General features: G+C 40.7%; 1 protein-coding gene across 1 annotated transcript in view; it reads left to right on the top strand.

Annotated features, from left to right (window-relative positions):
* The window catches only part of gpr139 (G protein-coupled receptor 139), a 43,000-nt gene extending 20,227 nt beyond the window's left edge, over positions 1 to 22,773 (top strand). The window contains exon 2 of the mRNA XM_034191049.1: positions 21,604 to 22,773. Coding sequence (XP_034046940.1) covers positions 21,604 to 22,580 — 977 coding nt within the window. The 3' untranslated portion in view covers positions 22,581 to 22,773. The remainder of the gene's footprint in view (positions 1 to 21,603) is intronic.
* The last annotated feature ends 4,078 nt before the right edge of the window (positions 22,774 to 26,851 follow it).

The following is a 26,851-nucleotide window of genomic DNA, read 5'->3' as shown; positions in this document are numbered from 1 at the left end:
GCTGATCCAAACAACCAATGAATTATAAAAGAAAATCATAAAGATCATCGGGGTGCCCAAACGCTTGCATACAACTGTATGTGTGTGTGTGTGTGTTGCAACAAACGTGTCTGTAGGTTCTAAAGAAAAATTTTGTCTGAAACCGATGTATTACCATAGCAACTGCCAAATCCACAAAAACTGCAATTACACAGTAACCACTGAGGCTTGAACTCAAATTAGTCTTTGACCCCAAGTTGATATTTGCTTCAAATAAATAGATTTCCTGAAAATGAAGAGGACCACATATTTAAACCTTTAACCCCAATTAAATCACTCTTTGCTGTATTTCAGTAAGGCTTCAGAGCACATTTTGGCCTTAAACGACTCAGAAGCACCAGGTTTCTATTTGAGCCTGTTGGACTTTATTCCTGAAAATGAAGAGGATGTCCTGCTTTGAACTTTTACTTCCAATGGAATGGCCTCAAACTCTATGCCAGCAAAATTGTTGCACTGAACAGTCCTACTTTAACTGAATGTAAAAAAAAAAAAAAAAAAGAAAAAAGAAAAAAAAAATCTAATTTGACCACAAGCAGTTGTGAGATGCAGAAAAGTAATTATGTAATTTTGTATGGTGGTTATAATTTGACAGTGAAATCAAGACAACACAACAATACAAAAATAAATACAGTAGTGTTCAGAATAATAGTAGTGTTATGTGACTAAAAAGATTAATCCAGGTTTTGAGTATATTTCTTATTGTTACATGGGAAACAAGGTACCAGTAGATTCAGTAGATTCTCACAAATCCAACAAGACCAAGCATTCATGATATGCACACTCTTAAGGCTATGAAATTGGGCTATTAGTAAAAAAAAGTAGAAAGGGGGTGTTCACAGTAATAGTAGCATGTGCTGTTGACGCTACAAACTCAAAACTATTATGTTCAAACTGCTTTTTTAGCAATCCTGTGAATCACTAAACTAGTATTTAGTTGTATAACCACAGTTTTTCGTGATTTCTTCACATCTGCGAGGCATTAATTTTGTTGGTTTGGAACCAAGATTTTGCTCATTTACTAGTGTGCTTGGGGTCATTGTCTTGTTGAAACACCCATTTCAAGGGCATGTCCTCTTGAGCATAAGGCAACATGACCTCTTCAAGTATTTTGACATATCCAAACTGATCCATGATACCTGGTATGCGATATATAGGCTCAACACCATAGTAGGAGAAACATGCCCATATCATGATGCTTGCACCACCATGCTTCACTGTCTTCACTGTGAACTGTGGCTTGAATTCAGAGTTTGGGGGTCGTCTCACAAACTGTCTGCGGCCCTTGGACTCAAAAAGAACAATTTTACTCTCATCAGTCCACAAAATATTCCTCCATTTCTCTTTAGGCCAGTTGATGTGTTCCTTGGCAAATTGTAACCTCTTCTGCACATGTCTTTTATTTAAAAGAGGGACTTTGCGGGGGATTCTTGCAAATAAATTAGCTTCACACAAGTGTCTTCTAACGGTCACAGCACATACAGGTAACTCCAGACTGTCTTTGATCATCCTGGAGCTGATTATTCTTCTATCCATTTTGATGGTTGTTTTACGTTTTCTTCCACGCGTCTCTGGTTTTTTTTTGCACCTGCGTATAGGTTTTCCCCTCTCCAATCAACTTTTTGAACGTCCCATTTTCCTCAGGCTTTCAAAGAGAAAAGCATGTTCAACAGGTGCTGGCTTCATCCTTAAATAGGGGACACCTGATTCACACCTGTTTGTTCCACAAAATTGACGAACTCATTGACTGAATGCCACACTACTATTATTGTGAACACCCCCTTTTCTACCTTTTTTTTTTACTAATAGCCCAATTTCATAGCCTTAAGAGTGTGCATATCATGAATGCTTGGTCTTGTTGGATTTGTGAGAATCTGTTGAATCTACTGGTACCTTGTTTCCCATGTAACAATAAGAAATATACTCAAAACCTGGATTAATCTTTTTAGTCACATAGCACTACTATTATTCTGAACACTACTGTAAATAAAAACATCCCTCTTGTTGCGTCTGGTGTCTTTATGGGCTAGCTCAGGAGGAGCCGTACAATAAGTGGACTGCATTTCTATAGTGCTTCTCCAAATTGCTGAAATCGTCCAAATCGTTTTACAGTGATGCCTCACACACACACACACACACACACACACACACACACACACACACACACACACACACACACACACACACACACACACACACACACACACACACACACACACACACACACACACACACACACACACACACAAATATCAGCATGCTGCTGTGCAACTGCACCCCAGGAGCAATTTGGGGACCCTCTGATGACTGAATTATGAAAGCCTTGGTCAAGATTTTTTTTTTCTGAAGTGTTTTTATTCTTCTCAGGACATGAAAAAACATGTTCAACATTTTTTTTTTCCAAAAATTATAGGATTTTTTCATAAAGGCAAGAAAGGTCCACTCCAGTGGACTATGTGTGCCTGAGTCCTCAACATAAAACATTGTGAACTAACTGTAAAATTGAATAAACTTGTGATTTATCATAAATATACACTTGTTTCTTTTTATGCTTTGAAAAACATGGAGTAGGGCAGCAGAGAGCACACTATAGGCTGATATGCAGGTCCACCATAGAAACCATTGCATTTAAGATAAAACTAGTGCAGTGCCCATAGTAAGAATGTATTCCTATAGAAAAGTGAGAACTTTGTTGATGATCTTTGTCGAAACTGGCGTGACAGAACATTCCACCTTGTGATAATAAAGCAAGAAGCGTCTGTGTGCATGTCTGTGTCTGTGGCTCACATCTCTCAGACTGTTTGTGTATTATTTATTTCTTTAATTTATTTATTTTTCCATCTCTTCCATGAATGCATTAGAGATAGGCATCTGTTTAAGGCAGAGTGACTCATCTTTGTTAACGATCTTTGTTGAAGCTGGCCCGTGAGAACGTTCCGCCTTGTGTCATTAATGATGATGACTTCAAAATAAATGTTTTGAAGATTAATCCTCAAAATTTTCAAAAGAAAGGATGCACATCATCGTGATATGTGAGCCACATACACACAGCCGGATCTTGCTTTATAGACAGATGGCATTTTAGCAGCTGTCCACTGCAGTGACCAGTGGAGTTCCCTGTCTGAGAGGGAATTAAACCAATGATCCACGGATCACAATAAACACACCTCTCTCTAACAACCCCCCCAAATTCCCCCACTACTCAGGTCTCAATAACTCCTCTGGATTATATTACTTGGAATTATTTTTGTCCTGACATGAAATAAATTTTTTGACTGCACAGCTTCATCTCTCACTACATCTCTACAACCACTCAGGCTAGAGAGCTGATATATATATATATATATATATATATATATATATATATATATATATATATATATATATATTACCAGTCTTCCATCCTGTTTTTGATCCTGATCTGCCCTCATGAGCTCTTGTCCTGATTGCTGACCTTTAACCCTAATCACTCACCTTTGACCCAGATCTATGATCGTAGCCTTAAATATTCAGTTTGTCTTACTTTTCATTTTTCTTTTTTCTCATACTTTTCCCATTTTTAATTCTTTTGCCAATTTTTCAGTTCCCCTCTGTCCTACTCCTGTTTCTATTAAGTCTGAGACAACTAATCACAACTCAGTAATTAAAATACCAATATTCTTCAAAAGAGACAACACAAGAGTAATAAAGAACAGCACTGTGCAAAATGCAGGCGCCCAAACTTTGTCTACAAATGTGAAGCAATAAGTCCTACATAGGCCTTCAGAACAAATTATACTGGTGTTTAAATCTGGATTCAGTCGTGTGAACCAAATGAGTGTATATGACTCCATCTGGACGCCAGTCCAATGTAGGTTACTTCCCCAGCTAAGGGCCCCTTCACGCATAACATGAAAGACACAGAAACTGGAAGAAAATCCAAGAACCAAACACAAAATGGGGAACCACAAAACATTTCATCTGCTGTCATGAAGAACGCACAGTCGCACAGGCATGCATGACACACCGGCGACGGTTTTATGTGCGCTCGTGCGCATGCACGAACATTGTGTTGATGGGGGCGCCGACACTTTGCAACGCCACACTCGTGGGGACACTTAAACAAATTTCACTTAAACAAATTCCGACACCTGGAATTTGGCCAACACCTGCTGAGAGGGGGCTCAAAGGAGCACTCGCAGGGCATTCGCTGTCTTTCAGTCGCTTGTGTGCATGAATGTTGTGGCGACAGCTGTGTGAGGCATTTGAGGCGGCTCCAATTTTTCACGAATGGCATGCAATTCCTCCTTTGTGTGCTAGTCAGCTTCAATCGTGTGTGAAGGGGCCTTAAAGCTGGTACCCATTTAAAGTGGGATGGACTGGGACAATGCAGCTGAATTGTCATCTACGGACACAGACAGGTAGTGTGACTGGGAGTCAAACCCAGGTCCACATATTGGTTGCACAGTTCTTTTGGCAGATGGGGTTGGACCAGTTATCTGCCTGAAAGGTTGCCAATCAGGATCCATTATGTTTCCATAATGTGGAGGATGCAGTGGTATGTGGTACCAGTACATTGTTGACCGGTTTACTGATTAAAAACAATGCAACACAAGTGCTCCATCATGCTGACTTCTTACTGACATCAATATGCATCTCTGCTATCCAGTCAGTTTTTTCTTTGACTGTTTGACACACAGCAACACAAGACAGACAACACAGAGAACAGCAGAGACACTAAACCAGATGAGAATGATCAGGCACTGGGACACTAACAGGGCAGATATAATGCTGCATTTACAAATAGGCAAGATGCATTATGAATGTCATATTTGTGTCATTCTTGGCACATTCCAGACATTCGTAACGTGACAACGCATGTGAATAGGTTTCTTAATAGTGAGTGTTGGTGTGTGATATTTGTGATTTTTGTGGAGCATGTTTTTGGCTGTCAAAAAATCTTCCATGAATGTCATGCACCACCCTCATTTCGCCTCATATCGCGGACATTACAACTGAGCGTGTTGATTCATGTTGATCCTTAATAGAGCGTGACAGCGTTCTTCTCTGATGTGCGCACAATTAAACCCTTCTTCACCGCATTCAGTTTCATTGCTACAATATGCAAAAGAAGGACAGTGACGCCAAGTCGGCGAAAAGCCTCGTTCCAATGCTTCTCAGCACGCTCTTGGAGGTGTTCCACTTGCTGCATGTGCCTGATTTTTGGGAAAACAAGCAAGACAAGAGCCGCGTGCAGCCACACATCTGGCTCGTTCAGCCTCCTCCTCCTTGCTGTGCCACTCCATGGTACAGAGCCCAACGAAGCATGCAATCATAAAGTTCTTCTGCTGTGGACTTTGAGGAGCAAACTGAAGCGATCTGAATTGGTCAGCAGCTGATGGATGAATATGCGTGTGGAGACAATTCACCTCATTCACAATGTGACAGCAACAGCGCGCAACAACGCGCAACATTATTCTTGACCGTGCGTAATGGTTCCTGATAATTCTCCAGCAACATGTGCCATTAATCATAACGTGTGGTAACAGGTTGCAGCAGTTCTTGAGGACACCTGACGCCTCTGCCCCGAATCATCACATTCGTGATCAGTGGCCAAGAATGTGTACTTTCTGGCATTTATGACTTGACATTGTTATCTGTAAACGCAGCATAAGATAATGTTTAAATATGTTAAAAACACCAAATGTTGCACAGACACACACACACATATACAGTAGTGTTCAGAATAATAGTAGTGCTATGTGACTAAAAAGATTAATCCAGGTTTTGAGTATATTTCTTATTGTTACATGGGAAGCAAGGTACCAGTAGATTCAGTAGATTCTCACAAATCCAACAAGACCAAGCATTCATGATATGCACACTCTTAAGGCTATGAAATTGGGCTATTAGTAAAAAAGTAGAAAAGGGGGCGTTCACAATAACAGTAGTGTGGCATTCAGTCAGTGAGTTCGTCAGTTTTGTGGAACAAACAGGTGTGAATCAGGTGTCCCCTATTTAAGGATGAAGCCAGCACCTGTTGAACATGCTTTTCTCTTTAAAAGCCTGAGGAAAATGGGACGTTCAAGACATTGTTCAGAAGAACAGCGTAGTTTGTTTAAAAAGTTGATTGGAGAGGGGAAAACTTATACGCAGGCTGTTAATCTACAATGATCTCCAATGCTTTAAAATGGACAAAAAAAAAAAACAGACGCGTGGAAGAAAACGGAAAACAACCATCACCCCACTTGTGGGGTGACATCAAAAAAGATGTTTCTGACCGTGCTTCCCTTGGGCAGTATTATTAGACGGTATTGCTTAAATTTTCATTGTTACGCAGATGATACCCAGCTTTATCTATCCATGAAGCCAGAGGATACACACCAATTAGCTAAACTGCAGGATTGTCTTACAGACATAAAGACATGGATGACCTCTATTTCCTGCTTTTAAACTCAGATAAAACTGAAGTTATTGTACTTGGCCCCACAAATCTTAGAAGCATGGTGTCTAACCAGATCGTTACTCTGGATGGCATTTCCCTGATCTCTGGTAATACTGTGAGAAATCTTGGAGTTATTTTTGATCAGGATATGTCATTCAAAGCGCATATTAAACAAATATGTAGGACTGCCTTTTTGCATTTACGCAATATCTCTAAAATCAGAAAGGTCTTGTCTCAGAGTGATGCTGAAAAACTAATTCATGCATTTATTTCCTCTAGGCTGGACTATTGTAATTCATTATTATCAGGTTGTCCTAAAAGTTCCCTAAAAAGCCTTCAGTTGGTTCAGAATGCTGCAGCTAGAGTACTGACGGGGACTAGCAGGAGAGAGCATATCTCACCCGTGTTGGCCTCCCTTCATTGGCTTCCTGTTAATGCTAGAATAGAATTTAAAATTCTTCTTCTTACTTATAAGGTTTTGAATAATCAGGTCCCATCTTATCTTAGGGACCTCGTAGTACCATATTACCCCATTAGAGCGCTTCGTTCTCAGACTGCGGGCTTACTTGTAGTTCCTAGGGTTTGTAAGAGTAGAATGGGAGGCAGAGCCTTCAGCTTTCAGGCTCCTCTCCTGTGGAACCAGCTCCCAATTCAGATCAGGGAGACAGATACCCTCTCTACTTTTAAGATTAGGCTTAAAACTTTCCTTTTCGCTAAGGCTTATAGTTAGGGCTGGATCGGGTGACCCTGGACCATCCCTTGGTTATGTTGCTTTAGACGTAGACTGTGGGGGGGTTCCCATGATGCACTGTTTCTTTCTCTTTTTGCTCCGTATGCATCACTCTGCATTTAATCATTAGTGATCGATCTCTTTTTCCTGGTTCTTTCCCTCAGCCCCAACCAGTCTCAGCAGAAGACTGCCCCTCCCTGAGCCTGGTTCTGCTGGAGGTTTCTTCCTGTTAAAAGGGAGTTTTTCCTTCCCACTGTGGCCAAGTGCTTGCTCATAGGGGGGTCGTTTTGACCGTTGGGGTTTTTCATGATTGTTGTATGGCCTTGCCTTGCAATGTGGAGCGCCTTGGGGCAACTGTTTGTTGTGATTTGGCGCTATATAAGAAACAAGTTGATTGATTGATTGATTGAAGCAAAACCAAGAAACGTGAATGAATTGTGGAATGTTGTTAAAGAATCTTGGAGTGGAATAACAGCTGAAAGGTGCCACAAGTTGGTTGACTCCATGCCTCGCAGATGTGAAGAAATCATGAAAAACTATGTTTATACAACTAAATACTAGTTTAGTGATTCACAGGATTGCTAAAAAAAAGCTGTTTGAACATAATAGTTTTAAGTTTGTAGCATCAACAGCAGATGCTACTATCATTGTGAACACCCCCTTTTCTACTTTTTTTTTTACTAATAGCCCAATTTCATAGCCTTAATAGTGTGCATATCATGAATGCTTGGTCTTGCTGGATTTGTGAGAATCTACTGAATCTACTGGTACCTTGTTTCCCATGTAACAATAAGAAATATACTCAAAACCTGGATTAATCTTTTTAGTCACATAGCACTACTATTATTCTGAACACTACTGTACACACACACACACACACACACACACACACACACACACACACACACACACACACACACACACACACATCTATATATATATATATATATATATATATATATATATATATATATATATATATATATATATATATATATATATATATATATATATATATATATATATATATATATATATATATATATATATATATATATATATATCTTCACTGAGTTGACAGTTCCTTGAACTTTCCTATTGTTCTGAGTATTGGTCAGTCCAATGATTGCTGTCAAACACATCCTTTTTATGCTGGCAAAGATACCACCAGTCACGATCACTGGGGCCTTGTCCTTCTCACGTTAAAAGACTTTGCAGAACCTTCAGCACCACTTTTAAAAGATTTAAGAAAATGTATATATTTGAGCCTGTATGTATAACTTTGACTCAGTGTGGATTAGAGAATATTCAAAATAAATTCAGTCTTGTGCACACAATTCTTGGCAGGTATATGTTCCATAAGTGTGGCAAAGGGATGACTGATTATTTTACCTTGAATGTTTCCTTTGAAGTCTGCTGGTGCCTTCAGTAAAAGCTTCGTCCCAATTACAAGATATTTGAATGATATGATCATATTTGCATCACAAGCCTCCTTTGATGACATGCAAATCTGATGCTGAGAGGAAAAATGTTTGCTACTTTACGAGATCACAAATGAAGTGTTTTTTTCCTCAAGACGACATCGAGCTTTAACAAGCGAGCAGAGCATACGGTACTTCAGTTTTGTGGTTGGGATGTGCTCCTGGTTTTCATTCTGGGAATTAAGGAATGGGCCTGCTCTATGTCCGGTCTGACGCTTAAGAGAAGACAAAAGGAAAATGGTTGTCATCAAGAACAAAGTGCCTGTGACCTTTGAAGCCAGCTTTGATACTCACCCCCTCCTTCTATCCTCCCACTGCCTCACCTGCCCTCACCTCTGTCTTTCTGTTTAATCCTCCATTCTGTGCGCTCTCATTCAGCCACTCTCCTTTTAACTCTTCCTCGGACCGCGCTTTGCCTTCGCCTTCTGTCTATTTCCTTGTGCCTCTCTGGCTGCACTTGTTTTCTCCTCTAGTCTTATTAGCCACTGCCTCCGGATGAGCTGTCAAAGTCCAACCTCAATTTTCTCCAAATGAACAAACAAAATCAAGATCGTAACACTTGCCGTCATTCACTGGTAATTTTTCCTTTGGCACCAATTGCAGTTTTGGTGTTTTGTCTGTGTACTTTGACGCCGGTGAGACTGCCTGGTGACTGGTGTTTGGGAAGGTGGCAGCGCGTTGTGACACGCCACTTGTTGTGTTGGGTTAAGCTGCCCATTGTCATTTTTCGACAACCCATCTGAACATGTCCTTTGAGTGGTGCGTCAGCCTCGTTACACACCTCAGGGAACACACTGTGCCGCCTTCTCTTTTTTCGTCGCTAAACAACGTCATTGATCTCGTTATATTAGAAGATCCGCAGGGTGAGTAGGGATACAAAAGATCTTGTTTAAAAAAAAAAAGAACCTAGACAGAAGGGGACACATCTATAATCACACACACACACGTTTGTCATTTCGAAGGACACTGCGTTGATTTGCTGTATGTACTTTTGCCATAAGCAGACAGTTTCCCTGCAAGGCACTACTTGCCCTGTTGTAAATTTTGGGGGTGGTTTTCGTCAGGGTCTTTTCAGTCAATTTTCCAGTCAGGATCAAATGGAACTCAGTGCTGGCGGGTTTCCCTGCCAATTGGCTGACTGGTGTGCAGTGACCTCTGGTGTGGCACCACCAACACTCAAACAGGCATTGCTCTGTGCGTGCACGTACAGGCAAACACAGGAACATCGGGTGTGTTTGAGCATGACAGGGGGGAAAAAGGATGAAAATAAAGGACCAGGGCCTGGTTTCATAAAGCAGCCTAATCTTGTTTCATGGACTAAACTCACTTATTCGACTCGACATTAGTTGTTGCAGAAAGTGCTTAGTGGGTTAAAGTTTCACGTTACCCAAGTAAAATTTTTAGCCTGGTACAAGAGGTTAATCTTATTTTAGTCGACAAAACTTCAGTGTCTTACCTCAAAAAAGGCGGCTATCATGTACCACCACTTGATGGAGCAGGAAGGAAGGAGAAACTTGTGGCATGAGCGGGTATTCCGGAACCGGAATAATCCATTAGAGATGTTTATGGATGCTGAGGTCGGGAGCGCTTCTTTGCTGCGGTGGACGGCCATGTTAGTACCAGACAACCAACCCTGAAGTAAACAAAACTGTTGCAGATTGGTGGCATTTCTTGCTAACAGCACTGACGAGGCTGCTGTGATCATGAAAATCATTGACTAACGTAAGAAGACTAATCTACAAGTTTAGCCGTTAATGTGAAACAAAGATTAGAGTAATAATGTTGAGTGATTAACCTTAGCCAACTAAGTAAGTTTAATAGACTAAAAGTTAGGCTGCTTTATGAAACCGGGCCTAGAACCACAAAATCTGGGTACTGTCAAGGAGTTGTGGGTGGGTGTGAACATAAAGTCATTTAAGGGTTATTGTCACCTCCAACTGTTGTGGATGTATACAACATGTTAAAGTCTAGCTCATGATTTTAACACTGACCCTGTGTTTTCAGATGTACTTTCTGGGCTACAAAAACCCTCATCTTTCATTTTCAGCCCAACATGGAAAGTGCGCCCTAATTTCTGCAGTTGCAGTGATGCAGCAGAGAGGCTTTTCATTGGGATCAAAAGTCAAAACAGACATTTCTGTCTATTTTCATTATTTTTTAGTGTTGGAAGTGGATTAAATAGGTATTTGGGGTTGAAAATGATTGAAATGGGGTTTCAGGCAGTTCAGCCTGAAATTTGCACTCTAACCTCACTGGTTACTCAGATTCAGTCATGGATGATTTCACTGAGGTCAAACGACTGATTAAGTGTTTCTAACTATTTTCAGGAAACATGTTCAGTTAATTAGAGCAAATAAAAAAAAAGTGATTTAAGACCCAACGCTTCTGTCGTATTTCATTGGTTACAGAGATTTGATGAATGGGTGTATTTTGTTGGATATGACATGGTCCTCTATGAGAAACTATAGAAATGCACATAATTTGGAACACAAATTAAAGTCATATAATCAATGGGTCCTCAGAAACAGCATAATACAGTGGCTTGGCGGTTACCACTGATGCCCCACTGCAAGAAGGTTGTGGGATTGTTTCCTGCCTGGTCCTGTCTGTGTGGATTTTGCATGTTCTCCCCGTGTCTGCGTGGGTTCCCCCCACAATCAAAAACATGTTTAATTACGGTCTGCTCCTCCTCTGCCCCTGACCAAGGCAGCGTCTCCAACCACTGCTCCTAGTGGTTGGATTGTGTCTATCTGTACTTAGGACAGGTTAAATTGTTGTTGTTCATTCGGCTGCTCCCAGTTTTGTTCGGGGTCGCCACAGCGGATACAGCCTGATCCGCATTGGTAATTGGCACAATTTTTATGCTGGTTGCCCTTCCTGACGCAACTCTAGTTTTACCTGGAGAAACACACACAGCCACTTGTGTTCCAAAGAGGTCTCCCATCCAAGTACTAACCAGATCCTGCTCTGCTTAGCTTCTGAGATCTGACGGGATCAGGCTTACACAGAGGAGACCGGCTGCACTTAGGACAGGTTAAATATAGAGGACAAATTTTGTTGTGTGTACAATGAGAATAAAGATTCTTCTTCTAATGTCCATATACATAGGCAAGGAGGTACAAGGATGGATGGATAGACAGTGTACTGCACTATGCATCTTTAAATTTCTTTGTATATTTTATTGTTATTGTCAGAATAGTATATGAATCACATAAGTGCTAGTCTTTATTAGCATTTGCAGCATTCTACAGACAATGCTGTGCACTCAGATGGGCACAAATCCCACTGATCTCTATGTATTACTGGATCGCTCAATGGCCAATATCTTTGAAGCAAACCGGCCGCCATATTACCACTCTGATGTCCCGCTCCTGAAAGCTTTTCTATTGAATTTTAATGAGGCACACACAACTTTATTCTTTGTAATTTTGTTAAAAAATACCTTCATGTGCAGCTATAAACTGCGCAAATCACCAGATCAAAGGCTGTGGATGAACATTTCACCTATGAGTATGATTGAAATGGGAAGTAATGAACAATAATTTGAAGAGATCTCTCCCTTGTTCCAACATATAGGCAAAGATAATAATAATAATAATAATAATAATAATAATAATAATAATAATAATAATAATAATAATAATAATAATAATAATAATAATAATAATAATAATAATAAGTGGCTTATTAACTCAACATGTGTAGCCACATTTTGTCTTGGACAAACTATTTTAAGACGTTTATTAGGTCTACTTTTGCATAGTCTTGGAGGTTTAGGTGTTGTTGCTACGAGCTTTATTACTAATATTAGGCTGAAGCTCATAGAGCTGTGTGTAATAAATATTGTCATCTGGATGGTATTTTTCCTCTTTTGTCTGGAGGACACGACATCCATGATTTCCGAAAACAATTTGAAACCTGGACTCATCAGACCACAGCACGCTTTTCCACTTCACATCTGTCCATTTCAAATGAGTTCAGGCCCAGTGAAGGCGGTGGTGTTTCTGGATGTTGTTGATGTTTGGCTTTCGCTTTGCATGGTAGAGTTCATGATATGGTACCAATACACACAGTTTGTCGCACTTGTAGATGTTGTGACGAACTGTGGTAACTGACAATGTTTTCCGGAAGTGTTCCTGAGCCCACGCGGTAAGATTCTTTACACAATGATGTTGGTTTTTAATGCAGTGCCGCCTGAGGGATCAAAGGTCACAGGCATTCAATGTTGGTTTTTGGCCTTGCCGCTTCTGTGAAGAAAGCTCTCCAGATTCTCTAAATCTTCTGATTATATTATGGACTGTAGATGATGGAATCCATAAATTCCTTGCAATTGAACATTGAGAAACATTGTTCTTAACCTGTTGGGATACTTTTTCACGCAATTGTTCACAAAGTGGTGATCTTCACCCCATCTTTGCTTGTGAATGGCTGAGACTTTTGGGGATGCTCCTTTTATACTCAATCATGATCTCACCTGTTTCCAAACAGATGTTCTTTAAGCATTCATCAACTTTCCCAGTCTTTTGTTGCCCCGTCCCAACTTTTTTAAATGTGTTGCAGACATCCATTTCAAAATGAGCAAATATTTGCACAAAAACAATAAAATTTATCAGTTTAAACATTAAATATCTTGTCTTTGTTCTGTATTCAATTGAATATAGGTTGGAGAGGATTTGCAAATCATTGTATTCTGTTTTTATTACATTTTACACAACATCACAACTTCATTGGAATTTGGATTGTAATGTAAAAGCTTGCTGATGATTTAACAACACCTGTATAAACTTGTATTAAGGAATGATAATTTTTAGAATTGAATATTTGTCCCAGTGAGATATGAGTAAGTGAGAATAAAAGGGAAGAAAGTGTCAAAGTAATAAAAGAAAGAAAGAAAATAATCAAATAGCTAATCATGACAGGCATGATTAGGAGTGATCAGTCTTACATTATCCGAAGAACAAAAATAAACTAGAAGCACTCAGAGAGCGCAAACCTCCGCCAAGGCCATAGGGTCACTGACATCACATGGAATACCCTTTGGCAAAGAGACTTATTCCATGTCGTTTCACGCATCTACTGTCATGTTTCAGATTCAGTGGTTAAACCCTTAGATCTCCAGCAAATGTATTTATAAAGAGAAACTGCATGAACTACACCAGTTTTTTTTTATTTTCTAATAACAAGTTTATTCAATGAGGAGAACCAAATGCTAAATTATTGTTGTATCGTAACTTAATTTTTGTTCATCCTTTCTGACCCGTCTTCATGAGTTAGATGCAAAAATGTTGAAATTGGCCCTATCCTGCAATGATAAAGAATCCTTAAAACAATTACTGGATCCGGACCGTGTTCCGGATCATTACCAAAATTTAATGATGTCTAAGTTAGGCCAAGATACACCCCTGATAAAAATTTCATTGAAATCCGTTGAGGATTTTTTGAGCAATCCTGCTAAAAAAACAACCAACCAACCAACCAACCAGCCAACCAACCAACCAACCAACCAGGTATTTAATGAGAGAATCAGCTCAGTTATTACTTGAAATTGTTGACGTTCTAATAAGCTGTCTATGTGCGGTCTGCATAAGTTGGGAGTGGCAAGATGGCCGCCAGTTTGCTTCAGCGCACGGTACGGAGTGTGTGGGTCATTGAGATATCCAGTAATATATACAGATCAGTGACAAATCCCCCGATGGCATTGACAGTTTTTTCACCATGTGATGGGCACTGTGTTCCACACAATGGATGGTTGCTATCCAGGACACAAGACGGTTCTACTGTATAATGTGGTGGATTTGGCAATGTGCAGCAACAGCATATGCTCCTAGACCTTACCTGCACACTGGTACACAAATGGAGAAATGCCCCCCCCCCCCCCCCCCTTCAAAAAGAAACATTACTGGAAAATTTTGCATTCCTTCATATTCATGTAGGAATGCATGTCAGTTTGCCTTCACATGCATGCCCCTGTGCATGTACGTATCTGTCCATATCTCCAACACGTTGTCCTCGTTGCAGTGGAGATGAGCCCTGCATGGACCAGGTGGAACCTGCAGAATCCCGAGCAGATGCGACTACTTCTGCCCCGTCCCCAGAGACAACACAAAGAGCAGAAGTCAATTGAAATGAATGGGCAAGCCGGTAACAAGCTGGCTGGAGTTAAATGGAAATGTCAAGCTCACCAAGGATCCCTTTTGTTTGTGTGCGGAAGGCCCCGTCTCACTGGGGGAGCCTAAACAGAATAATACTCAGTCTGTGACAGTCGACACCTCGCTGTTTTTATTCAGTGTCACTCGTCTCTCTTTAGCACAAGGCCGACACAGAAAGTGAGAGAACAATGGGCGGAGAATAGACCAAGAGGTGGGTTCAAGGTGAGGTCCACTGTGTGGGATTTCTAATTTATCTCCATCAAGAAACATTCTGAGCAGCTTTGGGCTCAGCACCAAAAATTCTCGCCCCCGTACACTGTAAAAATAATCAGGGTGATTCAACTTAAAACAATTAAGTTCAATTGCTGGCTTAAAAAAAAAAACATAAATAAACTCAACTTCAAGAAAAGCTTTTATTCAGCTCAAGAAGGTAAGTTATAGAAGTTTCCAACTGGGCAACTTATGCAACTTACAGTACATATTTTATATTTAAACAATTTGTTTTTGTGGTGTACAGTAGCTCAGACAAGAAAGATTATTCTTTTCTATTCTTAATTTGCATAATAATATAACAATCTAAAAATGTAAGTATTTTTGCACTATGACAAATGGAAGTAGTCAGGGTCTGAGTCAGGGATTTATGGTTTGTGACTAACCTGATCGACCAGCTAATATCCTATTCCACAGAGTACCGTTCCTTCCCATTGCATCCCAAATAGCAAATCAAGCTGTGTTTTGAAGCATCACAGTAACTTCTTGATCCATCTTTTCTCAATTTAGAACAAACTTCATATACGCTGCGATAATTTAATTATTTAACCAGGTTAGTCCCATTGAGATCGAAACCTCCTTTGCAAGGCAGACCTGGACAATTCTAAAGTTTCCAATTGACCTAACCTGCATGTCTTTTAAATGTGGGGGGAAAGTGGAGCACCCGGAGGAAACCCACGCAAACTCTACACAGAAAGGCCACAGGTGGGAATTGAACCCATGACATTCTTGCTGTGAGGCAACAGTGCTAACCACTAAGCCACTGTGTTGCCAGTAAAGGCCATCATCAGCACCAGTTTTGAAATTGGGGTGAAATTTTCGAGCTGTTCAAAAATTTCATCCCCAGTCACCAAATCGGTGTCATTACATGGTCACATCTGGGTGTTCGTAGTCTTAACAGCTTCAATCACCTTCAATCATCTTTAAATGGGGAAATCCTAGTGAGTACAGCTTGATATTTGTTTGATTGTGCTCCATCTGGGTAAACATTTGAAGCAAAAGCACTGTTTGTTGTGGTTCTGGCTGAGAATCTAACCAAGCAGGTTGCCAGGTATGCACTTTATAAGCCAGCCTGATGGAAAAGCCATTTCATTCCATTTTTGCACTTTTACTGGGTCGCGGCTCAAAATAGAATAGTGGTATAAGAACATTAAGGGCTTCACTTCAAGTCAGAAAGTCTGATAATGACTGAACCTTCATTTACTCATTCATTCAACACACTCTAAAAAATGCTTCATTGGATTAGTTTCTATCATTGAATTGAAGACTATTTTTAGCATGAAAAAAAAGGTTTTTGCATGTTTATATTTTAGTCAGTTCATTCATTTTCTATATCTACTCATTCCAATTAAGGGTCAGGGTGGGACTGAAGCCTATCCCAGCAGTCACTGGGTGAGAGGCTGGACAGGATGTCAGTCTCTTCCAGGGCTGACACATATAGACAGACAAATACATTCATACACTCACCAATGGTCAATTTAAAGTTTCCAATTTACCTAACCTGCATGTCTTTGGAAGTGGGAGCAAGCCGGATCACCCAGAGGAAACCCACACAAACACGGGTTGAACATACAAACTCCACCCAGAAACGACCAGGTTGGAAGCAAACCTAGGACCTTCTCACTGTGAGGCAAACAGCACAAACCACTAAGCCACTGTGCTGCCTATTCTAGTAAGGTCATAACTTTAAAGATGTTGGTAGAAGGGAAACACTGTGGCTTAGTGGTTAGCACTGTTGCTGTACAGCAATAGGTTCCTGGGGTCAGTTCCCACCTGATCCTTTCTTTGTGGACTTTGCATGTTCTCCCCGTGTTTGCATGGGTGCATTCCGGGTGCTTTGGCTTCCTCCCACTTCCACAGACATGCAGGTTAGGTTGAATGGACTCTTTAAATCAGGGGTCACCAACCCTGCTCCTGGAGAGCACCTGCCCTGTATGTTTCCACATCCACCCACTCAAGTCACACCTGATTTTTTAAAAGTGGTGTTTTCCAGCTCTTGATTGGCTGAACACACCTGATAGAGTTAATTGCCTGGGAGTGGAATACGGAGAGTTAGAAAACATGCAGGGCAGGGGCCCTACAGGAACAGGGTTGGTGTCCCCTGCTTTAAATTGACTATAGCCTTCAATGTGTTTGTCTGCCTGTATGTGGCACTGAGACAGACTGGCAGTCTCTTCGTGGTATACCTCACCTATATGGGCGCAATTTGGTGGGGGATAGGGGGGACATGTACACCACCTTTTCAACCAGGGGGGACAGAATATGGTATGCCTCCCCACCTATATGACATATATGTGTGTACTTGAAACATGCCAGTCTTATGTGCAAACCATGTCAGTCTTATGTACAAAACCATGTCAGAATAGTATCTTTGTTTCTGCAAGTTTGTATTTTTAGCAGCATTGACTTGTTTACAACATCTGTTTCTTGTTTGTCACATAAGGATAAATGGACCATATGCTAATTTACTCAATTCTGAAAGTTAGAAAAGGAAATCAGAAAAGCTATGTGGGACCTCAGAAAGCCCATCTGCAATTATTGCTTGAACTCCAAAATCAGTCTATGCGAGCCAAATTATGTTCAGTATGAGTGTTGTCATTAGTGCCACTTGGAAAATTAAATTCATGATAAGTAATTTATCCTAAACTTATGATCTGTTGTTTTTTCAAACTTATGCAAAAGCAAATCTTGAGAAAAAAAAAATACAGTATGCGATAGTTAATAATTATTAAGAGCCTGTTCTTTCATATTTATGAATACATTTTACCACATTGCAGTTGTTTTTTTTAATGAAAACTCAACCTATCATTCTTTTTGAGTTCTACACATGTGGTGATACCTTATTTACACCAGGATGTTAATAAAATCAATGCTGGCTATTCTCAGAATAAAGTACTTATATCCACAGTTTCAAATTGTATAAGTCAAATGGTGTCCACTTTATGGTCTTCTCAAAACATTAAAATTACTGTTCTGGATGCTCAGAATGCATCTGACCTTATCTAGAAACCATTGGCTTTGGTGATAGATTTGGTGCTATATATAAATTGAACTGAATTGATCCTTTCTGTGTGGAGTTTTGCATGTTCTCCTCACGTGTGGATGGGTTCCATCTGGGTGCTCAGACTTCCTCACACATCCAAAGCCATGCAGGTTAGGTGAACTGGGAACTTTAAATTGACTGTGAATGTGTTTGATTGTCTACATGTGGCCCTGTGACAGTAGGGCGTCCTGTTCAGGGTGTACTTTGCCTGCTGGGATAGGATCCAGCCTTCTCTTGACCCTTGACTAGACAACGTGGGTATAGAAAATAGATGGATGACTAGTACTGTTTTATTACTCTGTGCATCAATGAAGTGGCAAGCAGAGCATTGTTTTCACTAGCATCTGTGTGTGTGTGTGTGTGTGTGTGTGTGTGTGTGTGTGTGTGTGTGTGTGTGTGTGTGTGTGTGTGTGTGTGTGTGTGTGTGTGTGCGCGCGCATGTCTGTGTGTCTATGGACAAAATAAATCAAAAATAGCTGGATGGATTTCCTTCTGATTTGATGGGAATATTACTTTACAAAGGTCAAAGAAAACATGATCTTAAAAATACCATGCATGATTAGATTTTGGAATAGTTTGTTCACAGGTCAATGTGAAGGTCAAACAAAACATGATCCAAAAGCACTTTTTTTTTTTTTCAAATCTCATCAGCCAAGAAGGCTTAATGGATGATCTAAAGAATATATTGATCAGCAAAATTTCAGCAAGAAGGTTGTGGTATCACTTCCCACCTGATCCTTTCTGTGTGGAGTTTGCATGTTCTTGTCGTGTTGGTGTAGGTTCCCTCCGGGTGCTCCGGCTTCCTCCCACCACCAAAGACATGCAGGTTTGGTGAAATGGAAAATTTAAATTGACCATTGATGAGTGTGAATGTAGCAGTGCAACAGAGTCATGTCCTGTCCAGGGTGTACCCCGCCTCTCACCCTGTAACTGCTGGGATAGGCTCCAGATCCCCGTGACCCTAGATTGGAGTAAGCAGGTTTAGAAAATGAATGAAAGCATTTTAGTGATTGATTGGTACCATTACAGACATTATGTATATTTACTTGTACATTTATATCATGGGGTGTAGAACACACAGGGTATGCAGAAGCTTTCTGATGCTTTTCATTTACTATGATACAGTGGCGGTACTCACGGACATAAATATTTTTAATCCATATTAGTGAGGCTATGACACGGCACACCTCTGTGTTTGTGTTGTGGCTTTTACTTTCTATTACAGATAACAATTTGGCCAAAGGCAGAGGCCGGTGCTACTGGAATTACACAGCAGGTGTGCATGATGGGAACATTTGGTGGGGTGAGGGTCAAATACAATTGCCAATTGGACAAGCTACATTTGTACCAAAAATAAATAAATAAATCCAGTCTTTATTCTTGAAATATATCTCTACATTGTCTAAACTTACAAAAATGTGTATCTGCACCCACCTAGTCATATGAAACAACTAGAAGAGGATTCAGACTGCATCCCTCTGAAAAGGTCCAAGAGTCCTTTGTTTATATTGTCTCTGTTCATAGTTTCTTTTTTCTTTTTTTTTCTTTTCTTTTGCATTTTTTCCAATTTATAGGGTTATTCCTTCTGATCGCTAACATTCTTTGATATTAATTACTGTAGTGTTTGAATAAGGATCAAAGGAATGAGGATAAGAGATGAAAGACAAAAGGCAACCTCAAACTAAAAGGTAAAAAATGACAAAGTTCAAAGATCAAAAATGAAATGCAAGATCGACCCTTTGTAACAACTGTGCACTAAAAATTACGGAAGACCTTATTGACCCAAGGTTGACCTCTCTTCCAAATGTCGGCATGGTGGCTTAGTGTTAAGCACTGATACCTCCCAGCGAGAAGGTCATGAGTTCACTTCCTGCCCTTTCTGTGTGTAGTTTGCATGTTCTCCCCGTGTCAGTGTGGGTTTCCTCCCACAATCAAAAACATGATTATTTAGGCTCTGCTCCTTTCTCTGCCCCTGACCAAGGCAGCGTCTCTACATCTGAAGTTGGTCCCCAGGCACCAGACTGTGGCTGCCTGCTGCTCCTAGTGGTTGGACTGTGTCTAACTGAAATTAGGATGGTTAAATGCAGAGTACAAACTTTGTTGTATATATGTACAATGACACACACACACACACACACACACACACACACACACACACACATATATATATATATATATATATATATATATATATATATATATATATATATATATATATATATATATAAAACAAGATTAGGCTTATATATAGGCTAGGTTAGGCTATATAAAATATATATATATATATATAACAAGATTAGGCTTAAAACTTTCCTTTTTGCTAAAGCTTATAGTTAGGGCTGGATCAGGTGACCCTGAACCATCCCTTAGTTATGCTGCTATAGACGTAGACTGCTGGGGGGTTCCCATGATGCACTGTTTCTTTCTCTTTTTGCTCTGTATGCACCACTCTGCATTTAATCATTAGTGATCGATCTCTGCTCCCCTCCACAGCATGTCTTTTTCCTGGTTCTCTCCCTCAGCCCCAACCAGTCCCAGCAGAAGACTGCCCCTCCCTGAGCCTGGTTCTGCTGGAGGTTTCTTCCTGTTAAAGGGAGTTTTTCCTTCCCACTGTAGCCAAGTGCTTGCTCACAGGGGGTCGTTTTGACCGTTGGGGTTTTACGTAATTATTGTATGGCCTTGCCTTACAATATAAAGCGCCTTGGGGCAACTGTTTGTTGTGATTTGGCGCTAAAAAATTGATTGATTGATATATATATATATATATATATATATATATATATATATATATATATATATATATATATATATATATATATATATATATATATATATATATATATATATATATATATATATGGAATTTTTGGAATTGTCTACTGACAAGGAGACAGAAAGACAGAAGCAATGATGCAATGACAACTGCTTCCTTGATGACGATAACCAAATCCTCACTTTTACAGCTGGTTTTACACAAGTCAGGAAAAGCAAATTTCAGCATTAACAACAATATCTTTTAGAGTTAAATCAATCATTGATCAACAGAATACAATTAATTATTCAAAATATTAATTTAGAGATTTATTTTCACAACGAACACTTTTTAAAAAATCTCTATATAATGAGCCCCAAACCTTTTAATTCAAAGGTGGCCACAATTTTGCATGAAACTGAAAATACATACACTGTAATACTTCACCTGACATTTTAATTTATTTTTTGTCCGTATCTTGTGCTTTAATGCATTTATGTGCTGCCTGTGCTTGCGCTGTACTACATTATATCTTGCAACTGTCTGTCCAGCACAACTGTTACCAGCCCACTAACAATCAATTTCTCTTTTTTCCTTCCTTGCCCTAACCTGCACTCATCCCATCTCTAATATCATCTTATTTTCTACTTTCCCATCATTCTCCACCTCTCCTATTTCCTTTCAATCCCCTTTACACATCCCTCGCTTTCACCCCCAGCCAACATCCTGACCGTCATCATCCTGTCCCAGCTGGTGTTACGTCGTCAGAAGTCCTCCTACAACTATCTCCTGGCTTTGGCGGCTGCTGACATCCTTGTTCTTCTCCTCATTGTTTTTGTCGACTTCATCCTGGAGGATTTTATTTTGGTCACGCCACTGCCTCTGTCACTGAACAACGCGGTGCAAGTCCTGGAGTTCTCCTCCATCCATACCTCCATCTGGATCACCGTGCCGCTCACCATTGACCGTTACATTGCAGTTTGCCATCCACTGCGCTACCACACCGTCTCCTACCCAGCGCGCACACGGAGGGTGATACTGGCGGTCTATGTTGGGTGTCTGCTATCTGCTGCTCCATATTACTGGTGGCCTGAGCTCTGGCACAGCCTGCCTGGAGTTGATGGCAGTGATGGAGAGAGCGGCAGAAGAACCATAGCCCAGCATGTTCTTGTGTGGGCCCATTGTGCCACCGTCTACCTCCTCCCCTGTACCGTCTTCTTTTCCCTCAATACTGTCATCGTGCGGAAGTTGCAAAGACGCCGGAGCTGCTTCCGTCTGCGCGGCTATTCTACTGGCAAAACCACTGCTATTCTCCTGGCCATCACCTCTATTTTCGCCATTTTGTGGGCCCCTCGCACCGTTATGATCCTCTACCATTTCTACTCCCATCCGCCAGCCTCAGACGATGCTGGCCGACTGCTCCATATGCTCACCGATTTGGCAAATATGCTAGCTTTGCTCAACACTGGTGTCAACTTCTTTCTCTATTGTTTCATCAGCAAGCGCTTCAGGGGAATGGCTGCCAATGTGCTACGAGCCCTCGTCCAGTGCCGGAAACAGCCACCACCATTTTACGCCAGCCACAATTTCTCCATTACAAGCAGTCCGTGGATCTCACCGGCCAACTCTCACTGCATCAAGATGTTGGTGTACCAGTATGATAAAAATGGGAAACCCATTTGTATTTCCTCTTGATTTCTCAGCCACATCGGCCCAACACACCCTCAGTCCTTATGGGACATCCTGGAGGCTTTGTCTCCTTGGCGACAGGCTTTGTCCTCATGGGACTATATGAAGCTTGCAAATGTCAACATGCCCACAGGGTAGCGAGATGACAGTTTGGCTAGCTTTCAGCGATAACAAAACTGTAAGCTAGGAAGGTGGAAAAGCAAACAACAGCTGTGCTCTTGGCAGAAAACAGCAAAGTAAACTTATTCACGCGGCAGCAACCAGCATCAAGTGGATGTTGATTATTTCCTCCATGCAAAAAAACCCCCAAAACAAAACAAGATAAGACAAAAATCAACTGACTGTTTGAGTGCAGGTGCAGTGATGAATTTCATCTGGAATCACAGACAGATAAAGCGTTATCACCGTCATCTCTTGCGGACCTTTTTGAGCAACTGAGAGCATTAAAGTACAGTGAAGGAACAAATGATAGATAGCTTTGGTTTATTTCTCTTTTGTACTCCACCAAAGGAGAGGAACATTAACCAGGTGGATTGCTGTCTGTTCTGAGCCATTTCAATAAGGTGGAAATCCTGGACACTTAAACGTCTCACCTTCAAGGGTGATTACTCAGGCAGAGATTCCAATGGTTCGTCCGTCGGACACCTGCTGAACTCTCGAGTAACGTAAAACAGCGCTCTCATTTGAAGTCTAAAAACGTAGAGCAGTCTCCAAGGCATGCAACGCAAGGCGCTAATAAAATGAACGGCCATTCCCGACTGTCCTCGGGTGTGTGCTGTAGTTGTCCGAGCGGCGCAGGTCACCAACAAATCGGCGCTTGCCATGGAAGACAAAATGCATATCCACACCCACGCGAGCAGCCACTGTTCTTATTGCCACAGCAAAATAGTCATTAATAGTAGACTTGACTGTTATTGTATCTTGACGAGACAGAATATATGGGTTAGCTGTGGCTCCAAGGTGACATTAATATAGTTGTCACATTTCCAATATTAGGAAGAGGAAATATCTGCTATTCGTAGATGGTTCTCTATTAACTATTAATGGTTCTTGATGATGTACTGTTAGCCATTATCTGAATGAATATAATAATGAATGTAACTGAGCATCTTTTAGCCCTTTAGAGAGAGTGAGAGACAGAGAGAGAAAGAGAGAGAGAGAGAGAGAATTTGCCATGTTAAAGCACTTTCAGACCTTTTCTTAATCTGAAAATGATAACGATCAAGATGCACATAAATAATTAAATGAGTAAATGAAATTAAACAGCAGTTTCCATTCAACATACTGTTTATAGTTTACAGTTTCACAATACAGAAAGTATTAAACCAATAAGAAATATTAAGAAATAAAAACACGCATTTAAAATAATTTTTATCATTTGATTAGCTTAATTTGAGGTGATGCTTTTAGTGTTTGTGCGACGTGTCAATTTCACTTGGATTTGCTCCAACAGGAACAAGCATATAATTTTAGGGTTTACAAAAGGTTTTTGACTGTTAAACCTGATTCAAAAACGTTTTAAAAAGTTAGCTGAGTTATAGTTAGCAGAGGTTCGAACTGGTCTGCTAATGGTTTTCAGAGTTACCTGAAAAGCTAATCTGCTAATGAAAAAGTTAGCTTCACTAATTAGCTGGTTTTGATTATCTGAACTGTGCCCATAACTGCTTTTAGGCACGTGCTTCTTGTCTGAAGTTGCACTCACTTTGAAACCATTGTTCATGTGTAATATAGCTTCAAAATTTATTTTACTATGTGGTACATTTCGCAGTGTTAAATTAACACTATAACACAGCCATACACCTCCATTGAAAATGGTGTGAAATAAACTCTATCACTGCGTAAATTAACTCTGTTGATGGGCTTGATTAATACTCGAACAGAGAAGGAAAAACTTGAATGCAGCACAAGGTGATTCTCATAAACATCAAGATACATTTGCAGGCCACACATTACTTCCTGCTCAACAAATATCACCTGCCAGAGTCAGATCCTTATCAAACATGATATGGCTCTGACTGGTTGTATCTTTGAAAGTCAAACTCTGCAATCAGATTCATTGTAGCATAAATCCTGCAGAGTGTACATGTCTCTTTGTGCAGTGTATTATTTCTTCTTTTATGCTTTTCTGTCCTGTGTAGCTGTGAATTTGGCTTCAGAGCCTCAGTGACACAATAATGCTCATTTTGCGTCTCAATAATGAGCGCAGGAACATGTTACACTGTAATGCATTCAAGTATATTAACTCTCCCAGACACACGTGCGCACACATGCACGTAGGCACACTGGCCTTGCACCACTTTGCTCACAGAAAGTGCACATTTGCAGACGCCTTAGGCCATCAGCCCTCATCATCTATCTGCGAAGTTGTGCCAAAGGGCAAATTTCACATAATACCTGTGTGAGGGGATCAGACACATCAGGCTTTTTTAAAATCAGTCTTTAATGGCTGTGGCTTTAGATGGAATGACTGTCAGCAGCGTCCATCACAGCTGATGAGACATGCTCTTGTTTAACACAAGAGGCCTTGATGGCTGAGTTAGCTGTGCTGCGATTGTGCACAGTTTGGAGGCGTTAAGCACACAGTCAACTTATTTTAAACAAATCACCAGTTTAATCAGAATTCTGTTTTGAAACGACCAGGATACTAATTTATTTAAAGATAGAGCTTTATATATATATATATATATATATATATATATATATATATATATATTTGAGTACATCGAAATACTTGAAAATGTCATGTTGCCTTATGCCGAAGAGGAAATGCCCTTGAAATGGGTATTTCAAAAAGTCAATAACCCCAAACACATCAGAAAGTGAGCAGCATCTCGATTCCAGACCAAACTTCACTGAAAGGACTAGATATTACAATCCCTAATGTTTGCACCACTTATTGCGGGAGTTCTTGAGGGATAGGAATTGGATGTGGCCCACTACGTCACAGTGGAGAAGAGCAGCTTTGGCCTGTAGCACAGCTGTGGCCGGGGGCCACTTCTTCCCAGTTGCTAGGGCCGGAGCAGCACCTCTAACCACACAGTCCTGGGACACAGTGAGCAACATGTCCAGCCTCACCTTGGCACACTTGAACTCTTTAACCAGACTACGAATTGCAGTGACAGAGATCCATCGCTGTAGAGTCCAACACCACTGAGACATTTGGGAAGTCTGAGTCACTTCCTCACATGACAGTTCACTAGCCTTTCCAGTTGACTGACATGGCTGACTGAGACCTTGTACATAGTCAGTGGCCACAGGAGTCTCGGTAGCAGCCCAAGCTGGTAACACCAAAACTTCAGTTTCCCCGGTAGTGCAGTGTTGTTGATTTGCTCAAGGCCATTAGCCATATCCTGCTGGAGCTGCTCAAGTTGCTGGGTGTCTTTTGATGTCTGTATTAATCCATTGTCAGATGATCTTGATGGGCTTCTCTAGAACTGTTGGAATTGGTTCTTCATTGATGTAAAACTGCTTGTCTGTTAGTTGGCCTTTGACGTCAGAGATGTTGCATGACTCCATTCTTGCCCACTGGATGTTTTCCTGGAGTTTCTGGAGCAAGTGTCTAGTACAGGGGTCACCAACCCTGTTCCTGGAGGGCACATGCCCTGCATGTTTTCTAACTCTCCCTGTTCCACTTCCAGGCAATTAACTCTATCAGGTGTGCTCACCCAATCAAGAAATGCTAAACGCCACTTTAAAAAAAATCAGGTGTGACTTGAGTAGGTAGACTTGGAAAACTTACAGGACAGGTACCGTCCGGGAACAGTGTTGGTGACGCTTGTCTAGTACATGATTTTGTTGTAATGATGAGCATGTCATCCATGTAGTCTCTAATGCGCTGTGCATCACTTTGCCTTATGTGTGACTTTTTATTATTGTGCATCACTTTCCCTGTGCTGTACATCACATAGCGCTGCACTGTGCATCACTTTGCACATCGCTTATCACGTCCCTTTTTGCTGTGCTGTTTGTTGTTTTCACTGTGCTGTACAGTGCATTTGGAAGGAAGGAAGAAACCTCAAGCACACCAGACTCAAAGGGGTGACCCTCTGCTTGGGCCATGCTACCAACACAAATGGCAATACAAATATAGAGGAAATTTGGGAGTCCATGTTGGTCTCCAGGACGGGAGGCTTGCAGAAGAAGATGCCCACTCCCACTTCTGGATGGAGCTGCATCTCAAACAGAGAGAGAAAAAACAAAAACAAAATCAGGCAGCAGAAAGACTACAAATAAGGTATAATTTGTCACCATTAAGCAGCAATGCTGACACACATCAC

This window comes from Thalassophryne amazonica, chromosome 16, assembly GCF_902500255.1.
Source record: "Thalassophryne amazonica chromosome 16, fThaAma1.1, whole genome shotgun sequence".
In the NCBI taxonomy this organism is placed as follows: Eukaryota; Metazoa; Chordata; class Actinopteri; order Batrachoidiformes; family Batrachoididae; genus Thalassophryne; species Thalassophryne amazonica.
The sequence above is the reverse complement of the archived record's forward strand: the minus strand, read 5'-3'. Positions and strand labels throughout refer to the sequence as shown.